The following is an 18919-nucleotide window of genomic DNA, read 5'->3' on the forward strand; positions in this document are numbered from 1 at the left end:
GAAGGATCAGCCTCTTGGGATGGCTCTTGAGGATCCTTTATCTTACCAGCACCACACCTGCAGGAGACAAGCTCCTGTTGGTTCACACTGTTATGCTCTTCAGCTCCACACTTGGAGAAGGGAAGAGTCATGGGATTAATCCTGACAGGCATTTCAAATGGAAGTTCTGTGGGTTTGCTTGAATATAGAACTGCACTGAGTGGCTGTTTCCTGGTTCTGCTAAGGTACCATTTCTCTCAAACCAAATTAGTGGACTTTATTCAGAAGCAACCAATTGATCTGTAACACCTTGGCTATGTCTACACTAGCCCCAAACTTCGAAATGGTCATGCAAATGGCCATTTCAAAGTTTACTAATGAAGCACTGAAATACATATTCAGCACCTCATTAGCATGCGGGCGGCCGCAGCACTTCGAAATTGACACGGCTCATCCCAACGGGGCTCCTTTTCGAAAGGACCCTGCCTACTTCGAAGTCTCCTTGTTCCTATCTGCTCATGGGAATAAGGGGACTTCGAAGTAGACGGGGTCCTTTCAAAAAGGAGCCCCGTTGGGACGAACCATGCAGCAGCGAGCCGTGTCAATTTCGAAGTGCCACGGCTGCCCGCATGCTAATGAGGCGCTGAATATGTATTTCAGCGTTTCGTTAGTAAAGTTTGCATGGCCATTTCGAAGTTTGGGGCTAGTGTAGACATGGCCCTTGTGATATACAGGCCTTCCGACCAGGTAACTGATGACCCCTCCTGGGTTTAAACTTCCCTCGCAGTCCTGTCTTTGGCCACCTTTCCCCCCAAACCTACACAGCACCAGCTGCATATCTGAGGAAAGGGATGTGACTTCTCTTGCACCACTTCTCCTTTTTAGGCATACTGACCTGATTTGGTTCTCATCTACTTGTTATCCCCTTTATGCCTAAAGGCAGGTCAGGAGCAAAAATATGGCCCTTAGTCTGAGCATTACTGTGCTGAATGCATGGGTTATTGGTTTTCTGTCTATTCCATGTTCCTAGCTATATGATTCATAAATGGACCTCTCTCTGTTTTAGCTTATCTGCTAGCACCCTCACAATGTCCTCTGGCAGCAGTAGGGGGTCCCTGGCATCCAGCCGAGGCTCTCTGGCATCCAGTCGAGGGTCTCTAAGCTCTGTCAGCTTCACGGACATCTATGGCCTCCCACAGTATGATAAATCAGACAACGTTACGGACTATGGACAACACTTGCGCTTTGACCTGATTCCATTTGATTCTCTCAGTAAAGATGCGCAGTACTTGGATTCCATTGGTCATTGCAACTTCAGTAAACAAAGGCGATCCTTGGATACTCCTCAATCCCTGGCATCCCTGTCATCACGGTCGTCCTTGTCATCGTTGTCTCCTCCAAGTTCTCCTCTGGATACACCCTTTCTTTCTGCTTCTCGGGACTCTCCACTTGCCCAGATGTCAGAAGGATTTGAGGAGGTAGCAGGTGTAGGAGCCCTAGAAAGGCTCAGAGCCCAGGCCTCGGTTTTGAGTGATGATGCTGCCCAAGGAGCAGCTTCATCCCAGGCTTCCACCTACCCAGTCGATGAGGAAGGACTGAGAGAGGTGGGACCACAGCTGGCAAACATCCAAACTGGTGGAGGTGAGGTTGCCTTTTTTAATATAATTTTGTCTCACAGATTCTTCAAGGGATAATGAAAAGCACAACAAAAATATAAGCATGGCAGTAGGAGAGGATAGACACCTGTATGTGTTGAATTTATTATTTAATTTAATATTTTAAAAACTATAAAAATATTTTTTTGTTGAAGGGGAGTGCAGAGGATATTTGTATGTGGCAATAGTTTTAAACTTTCACATCAATTGTTCATGGAAACATCCTTTTTCTGAAAATATACCAAAGTTGTTGATTTAAAAATGGGACTTCATGTTACTACTTAGGAAGGCTCCTGAATGAGAGAATCTGAACTCTCGTAGACTGTGTGTGTCAACTGATATCACTTCTTTCTGTGCAAACTCTCAATAATAGCAGTGTTCCATGAACAGAAATGTAGCTGCAACCAGAATTGGCTGAAGTGGGAACATACAATGAGAGAATACAAGTAACAGCAGTAGTTATCCCTTTTAAATGTATATGCCAGTCAGCCTGACTTCAACACATGAAAAGAAAGATACTGGACCAAAATTATTAATAAGTTTGTAAACACCTACAGTGTCCTTTTAAATTTGTAGTGTCAAAACTGTTTTGGGTTAGGAACCACTGACTAACAGAAATATCAGTTGGAGGCTACATGCAAAGCAAGCAAAAATCCCCCCACACCCACCTATCCCCACAAATGTGGCCCTCAGCGGAGGCTATTTGATTTTGTGGGGCCTTTCTGCACTCTGGAAAGGGGCCAACAATGAGATATTCAGGGCTTGGGAAGCGGGGCTGGAGTCTGTGCACTAGGCAGGTTGCAGAAGTAGGTTGAGAAGAAAGGTGTGGGGAGCTGGATGGGAGGGTGCAGGAGTTGGTGATGGTGGAGGGTGAGGTCTGGAATTGTGCTGCAGGAGCAGCGGGATAGGGGTGGGGTTTGGATGTGAGCACGATGCAGGATCAGGGTAGGGGCGAGGAGTCTTGGTGAGAGGAAGGGTGCAGCAGGGACTTGAGGGTACAGGGTCTGGGAGGGAGTGGGCAGGAAATGGGGGCACAGGCACCTACCTGTTGCAGCTCCTGAGGAGGGGACAAGACACATGTTCCACATGGGTTCTGCATGCTGCAGGGAAGGGAACCACTGGCACTGCCCCCTGCCTCTCCCACTGGCCACCATTTGGCTAATGAAAGCAACTGGGGTGGTGCCTGCACAGAGAACTTCCTTGTAGCACACGAAGGCGCTCTCCCATGCCTGGAGCTGACCCCAACTTGCCTGGATCAGTCCTGCAAGGTTCAGGGCTCCCCCCCCGTTGCAGCAGCAGAGCACCAATGCCAGCTCACATTGCTGCACTAGGAGGGGCGAGGCGCCTCATGGCTTGTGAGCCAGATCCAGCCTGTGGGCTCTAGGTTCCCCACCCCTGTTCTGAATGTATCTTATTCATGAAGATCAGATTTTTTTGTGTTGTAATAGGTCTGAAGCAGGCAGACACAAATGACCCGTCAGCCTGTGGTATTATGTATTTCTTGATCTGCATGGCCATGGTATGTAATGTCTACTTCTGAATGTTATTTGGGACAGAATTGGGGTGGATGGGTGCCAGCCGTCACCTATTCTGTTTATGTGAACTGACATGTATACAGCAGGCTAGAGGGGAAAGAAACAAATGAGCTGCTGAGACTATTAGTGCTCTTGAAGTGTCAGAGGGGAGGGGCAGTTATACTCTTACAATAACTCTACTGTAAAGTCTGTGGGTATCAGAGCACACTTACAGAAAGGTATGCCATTTGTAACTGAAATAGGTACTATTGCAAATTATCACAATAGATTATCCATTAAGGTGCTCTCCAGAGATAATCCATTACCAATTATCTTTGAGAATTCATGGAGGGCAAGTGAGATTCCAGAGGACTAGAAAAGGGCAAGATAGTACCAGTCTTTAAAATGGGGAACAAAGAGCACCTGGGAAATTATACACCAGTCAGCCTAACATAGCGGTGGACAATAATTTTTTTCTGGGGGGGGACGCCAAAAAAGTAAGTGGTCAAGGGCTGTTCTCTTCCATGGTACTAATGGGGGAGATTTGCAGTCTGTGACAAAGGTTGGGTGCAGAAAGGAGCCTGGGCTGTAGGAGGGTGTGTGGGATTTGTGAGGCAGTTTCGGTAAAGGAGGGGATTGCCACCTGGGGCAGGTGGGCTGGAGTGCAGGAGGGCATGCAGGGATTTGGGTTTTGACTGATGGTGGGAGATTGGGGTGCAGGATCTGGGAGGGGGTGCGGGTTTGGATTACGTGGGATACGGATGTGGTGGGGAGGGAGGGGCACAGGTGCCAAAGGCAGGCTCTGGCCAGTAGGTACATACCTGGGCGGCTCCCAGCCAACAGCCCAGAAGGCTCCTTAGGTAGCGTCCCTGCCTTCCATGCCCCACACAGGTGATCAGAGCAGCTGCAGGGGGCATGTATATTGCTTTAAACTAAATGTTGGGAGGGGGAGGGTTACTTCGCGTGCTGCCTGTCCTGAAAACAGGCAGGTCCTGTTGGCCAGAAACCAGCCAATAAGAGCTTCAAGATTTTGCTGGGGGCAGGAGTAGCATAAGAAACCCTCTCCCCTTAGAGATTTATCAGGGCGGCCACAGGCCAGATCCAGTCGCTTGGCTGGCTGCATCCAGCCTTCAGCCCATATTTTGCCTGGTAGTGACCTGACTTCAACACCCGGAATCAAAGATACTGGAACAAATTTATTAATCAGTTTGTAAACACTTAGAGTGTCCTAGGGTTATGAGGAGTAGTCATCATGGATTTGTCAAGAACAAGTGAGACCAAACCAACCTAATTTCCTCTGAGAGAGTAGTAATAAGTAGTAAGGCTCTCATTGACAACCTTTCACCTGCATCCCTCATCCTGGGGATCTTTTCCAGTTCTTTGAGAGAATTATTTGCTTAAGGAATTGGTTGAGAGTTGGAAGGGTGCTGTAGATATGCTCTACCTTGGTTTTATTAAAGCTTTTGATACTATCTTGTATGATATTCTCATAAGTCAATGAGGAAAATGTGACAGATTAAATTGGTATAAGGTGGGTATAAACGTGTTGACAGACTGCATTTAAAGAATAGTTATCAATGGTTATCATCAAGCTGAGAGGACATATCTGGTGAGGGTCCTGTATGGGTCAGTCCTGGGCCTGGTACTATTCCATAATTTTTCATTTCTGACTTGGATAATGGAATGCTTATATAAACTGCCAATGACACCAAGCAGGGAACAATTGCAAGCACTTTGGAGAACAGAATTAAAACTCAAAGCAACTTGGACAAATTAGAAACTTGGTCTGAAATTAAAATTCAATAGAGACAAGTGGCAAAGGACTGCAGTTGGGAAGGAAGAATCAAATGCATGACTGCAAAATGAGGAACAGCTGACAAGCCGGTGGTAGTGGTGGTGAAGATGATCGTGAATTGAAAATGAGTAGGGGCATATTATTTCATCGTGAAATTGCACATTTTTTATAGGCTGGTCATGACGTAAATAGCAAATTTTGCAAATGTGTTCATTCCTTGCCATCCTTACTCTTGTGCTGCTGGTGGTGGCCGTGTCTTCAGAGCTTGGCACCCAGCCGGCAGCCAACATGCTCCCTGCCCAGCTCTGAAGGTAAATAGCAGGTGTCAGCAACACCCAGCATGGGTGCCAGTAGTGGCATGCGAGCCGATTTTCATGTGCACGCCACATAGAAGTCCAGCCCTGCTCTCCTCCCCCATGCAACTGGGAGCTTATTCAAAGCTGTGCTGCCTGTGGCTCAACAAAAGACCAGCTAAAGCTACCACCCACCACCTCAGTGGCAAAGCTCTTCATCTTTATTAATTAATGAAGCTGTTGTAAGTAGGGCTATTACAGCAAACTCTCTGGTATCCAGTAATTTTTCAGCCGAAACTCTCAGATAACTGGCACAAACATGCCGCCTGTTCTGAGAGCGAAACTGACTGGAAGTCACTCCCAGCCATCACTGTGAGAGTTTCCCCAGTGGGGTCTCCTGCCCCGAAGTTGTTTGTGTTCCCCCACACTCTGGCCAGCTCCCTGGCTCTGCCACTGCCGGCGCTTCTCCAGTCCCAGACCTGGTGGTGTACCCCGCCCAGGAGTTGCTGGCACTCCCAGTGCTCCCCTGCACACTAGCCAGCTCACTGGCCCTGGCCGGCTTTCCAGCCACAGCTCTTCCTGCACTCCCCTGCACACTGGCTGGCTCCCTGGCACTGATGGCGCTCTCCTGACCCCAGCCCTGGCGGGGTCTCTGGCCCTGGAGTTGCTGGCACTACCATGTACCTTGGCAGGTCCCTGGCTCTGGAGCTGCCTGCACTCCCCTGGCCCAAGCCAGCTTCCCAGCTCCAGAGCCGCCAGTGTTCCCCCAGCCTCAGCCAGGGGTCCTATGGCTTTGTCTCTCCCCACTGCCTGTGCCTCTCCTGAGCCCCTCCTGTGCTTCCCAGCTGCTCTCTGTTAACCAGCATATTTGAATATCCAGCAACCTCCCAGTACCGAGGTTGCTGGATGTGAAAGGCTGTGTCTACCCTACCACCTTCCTTTGAAGGAAGGATGGCAAGTAGCCTGTTGGGAGTTTACTAATGAAGTGGTGCCGTGCATAGGCAGCACTTCATTAAGCAAATTCCCCCCCTGCGGCAACTTCGAAGTTTTAAACTTTGAAGTACTGGCACACGTCTAGCCACGGCGCACCCGCCGGTACTTCGAAGTGCCAGGGCAACTTCGAAGTCCCTTTACTCCTCAAAATTTTCAAAGTACTGGCAGGTGCACCGCAGCTAGACGCGTGCCAGTACTTCGAAGTTTAAAACTTCGAAGTTGCCGCGGGGGAGGTGGGGGGGAGTTGCTTAATGAAGTGCTGCCTATGCACGGCAGCACTTCATTAATAAACTCCCAACACCCTCATTACCATCCTTCCTTCGAAGAAAAGTGGTAGTGTAGACAAGTCCAAAGAGTTTACTGCAGTGACTTCAGAAAGGATCAGAGAGGTAAACATGTTAGTCTGTAGCTTCGAGTACAACAAGATATCTTGTAGCACCTTATAGACTAACAGATATTTTGGAGCATAAGCTTTCATGGGCAAAGACCCACTTCACCAGATGAATGAGTGGGGGTGCTGGTTTCAGAGGGGTATTTAAAGAATGGGGTCCCAGAAAAAGGGAGGGCCAGAGCTGACAAGGTCTATTCAGCAAGGTGGAAATGGCCCAGTATCAATAGTAGGTATCAAAAGAGGAAAAAAGCAAGTCAGATCAGACAGGGGGATATGAGCTGTTATCAGAGTCTAATGGGGAGATCTTAACACCCAGGGCAGAGAAGCTGCCTTTGTAAACTGTGAGCCAATCCCAGTCTCTGTTTAATCCTTGGTTAATGGAGTCAAATTTGCAAATAAATTGCAGCTCAGAGATTTCTCTCTCCATTTGATTTTTGAAATTTCTTTGTTTCAGGACTGCCACCCTTAAATCTGCTGCTGAGTGGCCAGGGAGATTGAAGTGTTCCCCCACAGGCTTCTGTACATAACTGTTCCTGACATGTGATTTATGTCCGTTTATTCTTTTACATAGAGACTGTCCAGTTTGGCCAATGTGAATTGCAGTGGGGCATTGCTGGCACATGATGGCATATATTATATTAGGAGATCTGCAGGTAAAGGAGCCCCTGATGGTATGGTTGATGTTAGGTCCTGTGTTGATGTCACTGGTGTAGATATGTGAGCAGATTTGGCAGCGAGGACCATTGCAGGGGATGGTTCCAGGCCTAGAGTCACTGGTTTGTGATTTGTAGTGGCTGGTGAGGATTTGTATAAGGTTGGCAGACTGTCTGTAGGCGAGGGCAGGCCTGCCTCCCAAGGTCTGTGAGAGTGGAAGATCATTGTTCAGGATGGGTTGCCGTTCATTGATGATGCGTTGGAGAGGCCTTAGGTGGGGGCTGTATGTGATGGTCAGTGGTGGTCTCTTGTTTTCCTTGCGAGGCCTGTCTTGTAGCAGGTGGCTTCTGGATGCCTGTCTGGCTCTGTCAATCTGTTTCCTCACTTCCTTAGGTGGGTATTGTATTTTGAGGAAGACTTGGTAAAGGTCTAGCAGATGTTTGTCTCTGTCTGATGGATCAGAGCAAATATGGTTGTACCTTAGTGCCTGGCTGTAAACAATGGATCGTGTAGTATGCCCTGGATAAAAAGGATCAACAGCACCTGGACCAAGAGGTCAAAAGGTCATAATTCAGCACTCTGCCTCGGAATGGTTGCTGACCCCTGGTGTAGGGTAAATATATGGCATAGTATGGGATAAAAGTACACAGACTATTGCGAGAGTGAGGGGAGGGACCAGATTTCAAGATCTGAAATGTGTTTTCTCATGGTCGTGAATTTGGTAGGGCCCTAGTTATCTTTAGTTCCTGGAAATGAAGACTTGCTGTGAGTGCTGAGGTAAGGACGGCTATGATGGGATTAGGATGATGCTTCCATTACGCTTTTCTCTCCGCCGCCATTTCTTGCCTAGGCTTTTGACTGTTTTACATGCTGTAAATTGATTGGCTTGAATAATTTGCATTCTCTTTCATAGCAATGTTTCTCTAACTTTATTGGTTCATATACCACTGAAGAACTGTTGTAAAGTGAACTGATGGATCTGTTTCACGTCACAGATGGGAACTATAGGGCTTAGAGCCTAGTGTGTTGGTTTTCATTTCTTGTGTAAAATGTTTGGTTGCTGACACCTACTGGTGTTGTAGTATAATGCAAAGGGAACAAGTCATTATTCTGACAACATAGCAAACAACTTTCTTAAATATTAAAATAAAAGATAGTGTGTGGTAATATTGCATATTATTACTCATGGAAGTGAGGGAGGGAGCTAACAGCCCCAGCAAGGTCCTTGTTTACTTACCTGACCTCTTGTTATGCACCTCAGTATTGGCCAGCACCTCGGCTACCCCAGTCTTGCATCTCTCCTCTGAATATGCTAAGAATTGTGCTAAAATACATGGTACTTTTATGATATGTTCAAAATAAACTTGAGTGAGCCATGTAACTCCTCTTACTTTCTGGAAGAGGCTCTCAAAAATTGGCAGAAGAGAATGACATTGGAACAAAAAAATTTTTTAAACTTTATTATTCATCTCCTCTTCTGTGAATTTTAATTTAAATAACTTTCATAATTAATTATTTTGTTAGCTTTTAATTACATTTAAATATAAAGGAATATTTTGTTTTCTTGTAGAGAAGGACCCAAATGAAAAATCCATATATATGTAACAGTCATCCTTGAACTTTGGAGAAGTTTAGATTTAGATTTAAACTTTTGCAACCACCTATATCTCTGCAATAGGCCTGATAAAAAAATCTTGGCCCAAACGTTGCCAAACTTGAGGAAAATTCAAGTCCAGATACATGTACTTAGGTTTCAAATTTCTGTTAATGCCTATATTTTTGTATAAAAAACATTGGCATGAATTGAAAAATTGATTCACCTCCATGTGCTTTTCATTTTGTATCTTGTTTTTCATGCAGCATAGCAGAAAAAATCACTGTAAGTGAACCTGAAATTACTTATTGTGATGGTTTTGCCTTTTATTCTCAGTGTGGTTTTGTATGTAGTGTGTATGTTCTGTATGATGTGCATGTGGAGAAGAGAGTGGGTTTGCTGTATTGGGTATTGGTTGGTATTACATTATATATGTTCAGTCGTCATGGTACATTTAAATTTTTGCTATGTCCACTAAAACTTTATATTTGTAACTGTGGATGACTTCCCCAAATTTTTTCTACATGCTTGACATTGTAGGTAAGGGTCTGTTTCAGTCTTCATTGTATGTTTCTTTTCTGGAGACTGTTCCCCTCTATTTAAATGCATTTTGAGCAGATAAATAAAGTCAAGTTTCATGAAACATGGACTACGTTTTCATAAGCAGCTAGTGATTTTTGGTTCCTTTATATTTGACAGCTAGTTTGAGACACCTTAAAAAGTCCACTTTCTCAGAATCTTAGTGGGTTCTGTGAACTTTCAAAAACCTGTTTAAGGTGTGTCAACTGACACAAAGTAACTACATTTGTTTTTGTTTTGTTTCTTGTAAATGTAGGTCAGCATTTAGTATCCATATTTCTAAGATGTGGAGTAAGGTAGTAAAAGCTGAAATGCTTCCTCTGCACGAGAAATACAGACTTTTATTTTATATAAATCTTTTCAGTTTCCAGTGCTGCTTGACTAAAACCTGTCGTAAGTCCCATTACATGTGATCCAAAATCTGGTGTTACTTTATGGTTGCCCAACTCTTTTTCTCATTGATTTTTCTCATCAGAGAGGTTTTTCTGACATTAGCAGATATTTCTGTGGCCTCCAAGCTGCAAATAAAACATGAGTAAGGTGCAACACTGTTGTAACGTCACTTTTTCATGACTTCACCATGTTGCATTTTGAGATCAGTTTTTTTGCCAGACAGACTCCAAAACATGACACTCCAAAATGGAGAGCTTACAAAGTGCCTGTTAGGGTTCCAGTCTTTACTTTTGTCTCCTATATCCACACCAGCCATCCATGTAGGCTGTGTCTACACGGGCACAAATCTTCAAAATGGCCATGGCTAATGGCCATTTCAAAGATTACTAATGAGGTGGTGAATATTCAATTCAGCGCCTCATTAACATTAGGATACTTCTGACCGTGGTGCTTCGAAAGCGCCGCTTTCAAACATGCGCAGCTACACGGGGGTCCTTTTCGAAAGGACCCTGCACATTTAGAAATTCCCTTATTCCACTCAGCTGAACAGAATAAGGGTATTTCGAAAGGTGCGGGGTGCTTTCGAAAAGGACCCCCGTGTAGCCGCACCAAGCCGCGCGTGTTTGAAAGTGGCGCTTTTGAAGTGTCACGGCCGGAAGCATCCTAATGCTAATGAGGTGCTGAACTGAATATTCAGCACCTCATTAGTAAACTTCAAAATGGCCATAAGCATTTGTAAAGATTTGTCCCCATAGACGCAGCTGTAGTGAAAAATTGCAACATTGTATCCAAAATTGATTTTTAAACTAATACATTTACAATAAAAGCCTGGGTCACCCAGATAACCAGCACATTTTGTTTACAGGCATGGCACAGGGCCAGCTGATCTGGCACATTTGAATATCTGGCAACCCTGGTACCCCAGAGATGCTAGATAATAGAACTTTTACTGTACTTGGTGCAAAAGGCACCATGGACAATTATGGAATGTAAAAGTGGCTTTTGTTAGTTTAGATGAAACTGTTCCTAACTGATTTAAACTAAACCAAAATAAGCTTTTATTATACTAAATAAAGTAAGAGGGTACACCTAGCCTGTTGCTCCAGTATAACTGAGTAGATTAAAAAAAAAATTCAGACAAACCATTGTTGCAAGTCAGCTTGAAGGCCTCATAATAGGGCATCATAGAGTGAATATAGTTTCTTTAGTGCTTTGTTTCCTCTAATTAATTAGAGCCGACGAATTTGCTTGTGCTTTTGGTACAGTTGAAATGCATAGTTTTGCATGATGATAGCTGCTGGACAATTAAGATAGGAAACAGTGATCCAGGAGAGCTGAGTTCATTCTGAAAGCTCAGACACTGCTGGTGATTAGGAGATTGGGACACTCCTGATTGAAGATTTGAATTTCCCTGCTAAATATATATAGCTAGAAACATTACATTTGAAGGAGGGTAAACATGGCTTATTATCAGTCCACAGAGGCCAACACTTGGATCCGCTTGCATCTAGTTGTTGGAATTCTTCAGGCCTTTTCACCTTTCGCAGTTCTCCAAATTGTTTTCTTAGCTTCTGAGTTTGTAATATATATCAGGCTTGCAATGGGGTAAGTCAAATAGGGCAGGATTCTGCCTTATCTTATGTAGCCCCAAGTTTCACACCACTTAAACTACTTGCTTATGAAATCAGATATAGGAATATAAGTTGTCACAGCACACTGTTACTGAAAAAACTGTCCATTTTTACCATATAATTGTGAGTGATTTGGAATATAAGTATTACACTGACTTTATAGTATATAGTGCATATAGCAGTATAAATAAATCATTATATGAAATTTTTGTTTGTACTGACTGGGTTGGTGGGTTCTTTTATGTTGCTTGTTGTAAAACCAGGCAAGTATCTAGATGACACTCACTGGAAGACCTCTTCATACTGTCAGGGCACACATAGCCCTGGTTGAGAACCCCTGATGTAGGTGGCAGCTAAACTCTATCTTGAAGTCATTTGATGTGATTTTAAACACACACATGATTAATTTTAATCCTGATTAAAGTTTTCTGATGAAAGCAGGTACTAACATTTGCAAACTAGCAGCTGCACATACTGTAGTTTGAAATCTTTCATGAACATGACATTATGACTAACCATGGAATCCTTTTCGTATTGTACTCAAAAGAGACTGAGATTACCTCTAGTGAGGAGGTTCTTTCCTAGGCCTGTGCTTCACATATTCCCAGCAATGTACTGACTGAGAGTCTGTTCACATAGCAGCCTTATTCCGAAATAAACTATTCTGGAATAGCTATTCCAAAACAGTTTATTTTGAAATAACACTGCTACACACAAATTCATTTTGAAATACCACTTAGCCATTTTGAAATACATCACGTAAACACACAGTGTCTATTTTGAAATAAAGCCATTGGACGCACTACGTCTTACTTAAAAATAGACTCTATTCCCTGTCTTAGCAGCACCAATTTTGAAATCACTATTTTGAAATGGGCTCCATTCCTCATGCAGTAAGATTTACCAATTTCAAAGTAAGTTAGCCACTTTATTTCAAAATAGCAGTTGTGTTGGGTAGATGCTAGCAAAATTATTTTGAAATAACAGCTATGATTTCAAAATAACTTTGCTGTGTAGACTTACGCTGAGGGTACATTTAATCCATTGTGAATGTTAATGTTTTACTACCACACATTAAAATAATTAATCTCCAGGATGCACTTAGTGATCAATTGGACTATCTCTTTCTCATAGGATATACATTGTGTCCTTTCTCTGTGGTAATAGGCTGTATGCTTTAGTCAGTTTATTTCCAATGTAGTATCCATTACTATCCATGTATGTGCAAAAAAAAACAGTTGCTTTAAAGGGTTACTTGTTCCATTTTGATGCACCTCAAAACCATCCCTTGAAGTATCAACAGCAGGGATAGACAGACGAATGATATGTTTGTTTTTCCCCATTTGTGCTTGCTGCATCTCATTACTTACCTTCTTTAAAACGTCTGTAGTTGGTTTCTCTCTTAATTCTGCCTTGGAGGGAAAGGTAATTAAGTTTGAAAAGATCATGTTCATTGCTTGTGCAATGAGGAAACACATAAATCCATCTATCTCTTGGAGAATTGAAAGATGAAATTTCAAAATGTGTAGGGCAACTTGAATGTGCCTAACTTTGCATATCAGTTCTTGAGCGCTGCCACTTGTGCATGTTTATTTGAGATTCTACAACTGCACTAATCACTTGCATATGCAAAATTATTTTGTATACGTTCTGATATTTATGAGGAAAGTGACTTATGGTCCTTACTGTTTTTGTTTGAGTTAGCTTTACTCTCTAACTGTGTTTAAAGAAATAGGCATTGTGGATTTGGTTTTAGGAAGAAGGGGCTTTCAAAATCTGGGGGGTCCTTTTGAAAGGCCCCTGGCTGTATGGGCAGCGTGCATTCCAAAAGTGGCACTTTTGGATCACCAGTGGCTGCTATTATGCTAGTGAGGGTCTGCATATGAATACCAGTGCCTCGTTAGCATCTTCCGAACTCCCTCATTACCGTGGCCTTTCCAAAAGGAGGGGGCTAGTGTAGATGTAGCTAATGTGTCACACATTTAGAAAGGGATAGTTAATAGGTAAATTTTAATATTAGGATATCGTGTGTGAATATACTGGGGTTTAGGCAGTTTAAGGCTTACTCCATTGGTCATGGCGAGTCTCCCAGAAACACATTACGTAGAGATGAGATCAGCTTATATTTTATCTTGTCATGGAAAAATCAGCATGCTTCCTAAATTTCCCAGAAAAATAACTCCAATCCATTTTAAATATTTTTCTAGGTTTCAGTAATGTTCTAGCATGTGTAAATTGTATTTATATCAACTATATGTTTGTTTGAGAAGTTAAAGATATTAAAACTGCTTTTTATATAATGTGAGGAAATGTTTTAACCGGGTGTTTTTCTTTTAAACCCCCCCCCCCCCCATCCCCCCACCCCATCTTATAGCTGTAATGCTACGTGAAGACAGTGCAAGAAGGTCGGAGAGGCGAGCCAGGCGAGTCTCAGCATGTCTATCCAATTATTCACTGGCTAGTGACAGTGGCGTATTTGAAGCTTTAAACAAAAGGTCAGGTGTATAAATGCTCAATAAACTGGAAATGTCCTTTTACTGCCACCTAAAAATTGCAAAAATAGTTTGTAAATTTCTAAATTGGGTATAATTGTTCACACTGGATGCATAATGGATAATATTTCATAATGTATGGTGTTAGGTTAAAATGCTTTAGAAAGAATGGAGGCTGGCCATTTCACTGTCACTTTCACAGGTTACTTCACCTTGTCCTCTATACCTCTCCTGACAACCTGTAAGATATTATTGTTTCCTTCTGCGTGTAAAATGTTTTTTTTTCCTCTTGTTGAATGGCTTGAGTGCTGTCCCTGCTGCCAGTAAAATCTCTCACTTCCTGTTGGCCAGTATTTTGCTGGAGGTGGGGACAGCACACAAAGCCCTCCATCCCCCACTGCAGCATAGCACAGAAAGCCACAGGGAGCAGCCAGACACTTTGAGCCATCTGAGCTTCTGGCAGGCAGGGAAGCTGCTTAGATAAGCACCTCCCAGCCAGAACCTGCCTCTGGCGCCCCACACCCTGCTGCACCCTAAATCCCTCCCAGATCCTACACCCCTTCTCCAGGCCAGAGTGCTATTCTGCACCCATATTCCATCGTGGATCCTGCACCACAAAACTCTGCCCCAAATCATAACATCCTCCTTCATCCAAACCCTCTCTGAGACCCCACATTCTCTCCTGCATCTCAGTTCTCATCCCAAGCTCCCTTTTGCTGCGAACCTCTACCCCATCCCACACCATGTGCTCCTTCCATAGAAGTGTGTGACCACTTTCCAAAATGTTAGAGTGGGGCCCCCCAGATCAAAAAGTATTACCCAGCCCAGTGTATAGCTTGGCCAAATGATGATTAAGAGGAGGAGGTATAACAATATACACGTGTGTTTAAATTCATGGAGGCTAGGTCTGTCAGTGGCTATTAGGCAGGATGTGCAGGGATGGTGTCCCTAGCTTCTGTTTTCCAGAAGCTGAGAAGGAGCAGCAGGTAATGGATCACTTGATGACGACCTAATCTGTTTGAGGCACCTGGCATTGGCTACTGTTGGAAGACAGGATACTGAGCTAGAGGGACCTTTGGTCTGACGTAATATGGTTGTTCTCATGTTTTAAACACAGTAAAACAGCATAGTTTGTCCAAGGAAGCTGTAGAAGGTCCATTCTTTGAATCGTTTAACATTGGTCTAGTGTAACATAGCTGAATGATCTACAGTGGCAGAAGCGTAACTGTGGGTGTGTGTATATCACAGTAATACACCTGTGACTGGCTTGTGTCAGCTGATTTGGGCTTTGGCTGCAGAGCGATAAAATTGCAGTATATCTGTTCCAGTTTGGACTGGATCCTGGCTTTTGGAACCTTTTCCCCCTAATAAGGACCAAGGGACTGGGCTGGAGCCTAACTGTGAATATACACAATGCAGTTTTATTGTCCTGCAGCTGTTGTGGGCCAGCCGTTGGGAGTGTTTTACTGCAACACAGACATACACTTGATCAGGGTTGTGCAAACTGGGGGGAGAGGGAGTGCAAAATTTCAAAAGGGGGGGCACAGCACAGTTCCCCACCCCCCACTGCAGAAGCCGTCTGCTGCCTGCCTGTAGCTTCTTTGCATGTCTGCGCTGTGCTCGTGTGCTGCCGGGCCTGCCGACAGAGGGCCAGCTTCATATCCAGGCCCCCTCACCCGCGGAGGCCGTCTGTTGAATTCCTGCAGCCTCTGTTGGCTCAGCTGCCCACCTCCCTTTCTCTCGCAGTCTCTACCATCGTTTCTGATCCTGCACCCACTCAAATTTTGCAGAGGCAGCTGAGTGGAGGTGAAAGATGTGAGATTTTACTGGCACAGCCATTTGTTTTAACTCCCTGACAAAGTGCAAGTTTTTGTTGTTTTTTAATTTTATTTTAAGTGCAATTATGTTGAACTTTTGTTTAGTTTTTTTTTTCTTTTTCCCCTTTAAAAAGCTGCCCAGGAGGGCTGGAAAGGGGGATGGGCAAGCTCTTTAAACATCATGGAGCTGTTGTTGTTGGTTTGCTTTTTTTTCCTCCTAAGATAGGTCAGGCTCTTGAAAAAGCCTGGGACTGCTGGAGTGGGGAGGACTCTTTAAACAGAGATTTTTGTTTTGTTTTGTTTTTAATAGCTGCCTGAGAGGGCTGGGGAAGGTGGCTCTTTAAACATGCTGTGCCTCCATCTGTATAGCGTTTGCTCTCCCATGGTGTGCATTGTCCTTGCACCATTGCAGTTTATGTTGCTGTCTCACATTGACTGACACGTGCCAAAAGGGTTGTTTTTTCATATGAACATAACAGAAATTTCAGTTGGTTTGGATTTTATTAGACAGGTTGTGGGGCGCTGGCTAATTGCAGGGATAAAAAGGGGGCCCAGCCCAATGTAAAATTGTTTGCTCACCCCTATGCTAGATGACCTAATGAGCTTTTCCCATGTTTTCTTATTTGCATTGTTTTGGGTCACAAAACAAGACACAAAGCTTGTGTCCACTTCTTGCATGTTAAATAGGTTTTGCATTTTAATAATAAAATAAACCCATCTAAATCAGCTTGTAAGTTTATGGTTGGCATTTTTCCCATGTAGGAGTGAGGATGTTGAAGATCCTGTTTACAGTGATGTTGCTTGTAGTGAAGAACCACAAATACACGTTGGATTCCTGTGAGTAATGACTCTTGGGTTCTTCAGTAGATACTGCCTACCAAGATTCTCATTCTAGGCTCTTCTATCAAGTTCTGAATGCTGAGGGCAGTGGTAGCTGTGTGCGAACATGAACCAGACCCTTACGGGCTCTCATGCACCAGCCACTGCAGTATATTAATACTACCATCAAGCATTCCATTGAGTCCCCTCTATCTTGGTTGGAAAAGGACCACCTGGTTTGCCACATTTTCCAACCCTTCCAGCTGTTTTCACAGGATTCTTTTCATTGTTGGGAATTTGTGTGAGTAAGAGGATGAGGATTTGTCTCAGTCCATGAGATCATCACCCTTTCTCTGGCATCTTAGTGTCACATAAGGGGCAGTGGAAGATGGGTTTAAGGCTGCCTCCCAAATATCCCCTGGCAAGCCCTGATGTTGGTGGGGTGAGGGGCACTGGTCACAGCACACAGTGCTGCAAGATGTAAGCTCAAATAGCACAGGTTGAATTCTCTCATCCAGTGACATTTGTAATCCAGCATGATTTTAGTTAGCTGGATGACCACTTACCACAAGTGTAGCCAAGATTCCTGTGGCCACTTGACGTTTGTTTAGAGCCATTAGTCCGGTCTCTCAGTGTTCCATGCTGTTGTGTAGCTGTAATTTACCACTAATTGTCTTCTAAGAGCCCAGTAAAGCAGTGGAAGTTTTGGTCATGTGCTGTTAGACAATATTGACTTCCCATGGTATGGCAAATTCTCTCATTCAGCACCAGTCAGGTCACAAGGTTGCTGGACTAGAGAGGTTCAACCTGTACTGTCACTTGAATGACAACTATGGATTCTAGACAGGCCACCAAGACTGGCTATGTTGTGCCATGGGCCTCTCAGTCCCAGGGCAGTTCTCTGCTTTGGCCGTCGCATAAAATCTGAGATACTATGTTTAACTCATTAGTTCGGTTTCCAAATTCATGTTAACTTGAGTAAAGTTAACTCCTACTACACAGCATGTGAATTTGCAAAAAACGCAGAGCATGGCAAATTGCGACTGGTGTTCAGGTAGAGGAAGGAATATGCTTTCTAAGGCCCATTATGTGAATTGTTTTTGTACTGGTATAAGTGTTTTGGATAAGCATGTGACTTTACTTTTTATCTGTAAATATACGGGTACAACTCTTAGGGATTGTCTTTACTGCTGCACTGGGTGTCAATTTAGTGGGTCTCGTGAAGACTTGCTAAACTGTGGCAGAATGGTCTGTGATACTCCACCTCTCTGAGAAGAGAGAAGTAAGTAGATGGGAGATGCTCTCCCACTGATGCAGCGCAGTGAAGACACTGCGGTAAGTTGATCTATGCTACGTCAACTCCGGCTGTATTATTCACTTAGCTGGAATAGCGTAAGTTAGGTCGACTAGCCCCAATAGTACAGATGTGCCCTAAGTGTGGATGCAGTTAAATAAGTATAAAAGTGCCTTGCACCTTTATTAGCTTATTCGCCTTCCATATGAAAATAGTTCTGGAAGCATAAAGGTCCTTCATGCTGATACAACCTCACCCCCATTAAGGTGGCTGTATTGCTCTAGCTATAGCTGTGTAATGAAAGCTGTACAACTTTTGTGACTAGATAAGCTTGAATTGTAGCTGAGGGTTGGCAGCATGGGGGCAGGGAAGAAATTTTTTTTTTCTAAATGTAATGGTTCTTAATTCTTATATTGTTGGTTCTGATAGATTCTTTAGGGTAGCATTGTAATAATATTGTTTCTCTTACCTGGGTACAATACCAGAATCATTGCATGCCAACAGTTTTGACTAATTTCATTCAATTGCACGTGCAGAGAAGATTTATCTTATTTCAAAAATAGCTGATTTTCTTCCTTGTAACACATTTATTCTTCTATCCAAATTCGGCAAGCTTAAACACTAAGGAGTTCTGCTAACTAACTTAGGCAATTTATTTTTCCAGGCACGATGGTGGAAGTGAATGTCTCCTAGTCCATGTTTTGCAATTGAAGAATTTTACTGGGCTTGTTGTGAAAGAAGGCTGCAAAATGTAAGCTCAAATATCAGCAAACAACTGATTTATTACGAGTTGTAGCTTATTTTGTGCTCCAACCCCAAAGGTATAACAAACCTGTCCAGATATTCTTTGTATAATATGGTACATCATTTGGGGAAGCATGAAAATTCAGTACATTTTGATAACCATTTTGGGGAATTTTGTGTTAATATTCAGAGACATTAACAAGTGACCATTGAGGAAATATGTTTCTTAGAGGCCAGTCATGACTACCTTTACTTACATGAATAATGATTTATGGCCCTTAG

At 43.6% G+C, this 18919-nt stretch overlaps 1 protein-coding gene across 3 annotated transcripts in view; it reads left to right on the forward strand.

Annotated features, from left to right (window-relative positions):
• The window catches only part of WWC3 (WWC family member 3), a 183203-nt gene that overhangs the window by 126969 nt on the left and 37315 nt on the right, over nucleotides 1–18919 (forward strand). For 2 of the 3 annotated variants that reach the window (XM_074992746.1, XM_074992761.1), the window contains 4 exons: nucleotides 1046–1620; nucleotides 13846–13966; nucleotides 16543–16617; nucleotides 18558–18644. In XM_074992746.1, coding sequence (XP_074848847.1) covers nucleotides 1046–1620; nucleotides 13846–13966; nucleotides 16543–16617; nucleotides 18558–18644 — 858 coding nt within the window. The remainder of the gene's footprint in view (nucleotides 1–1045; nucleotides 1621–13845; nucleotides 13967–16542; nucleotides 16618–18557; nucleotides 18645–18919) is intronic. The other variant, XM_074992755.1, reaches the window with a different exon arrangement.

This window comes from Carettochelys insculpta, chromosome 1, assembly GCF_033958435.1.
Source record: "Carettochelys insculpta isolate YL-2023 chromosome 1, ASM3395843v1, whole genome shotgun sequence".
In the NCBI taxonomy this organism is placed as follows: Eukaryota; Metazoa; Chordata; order Testudines; family Carettochelyidae; genus Carettochelys; species Carettochelys insculpta.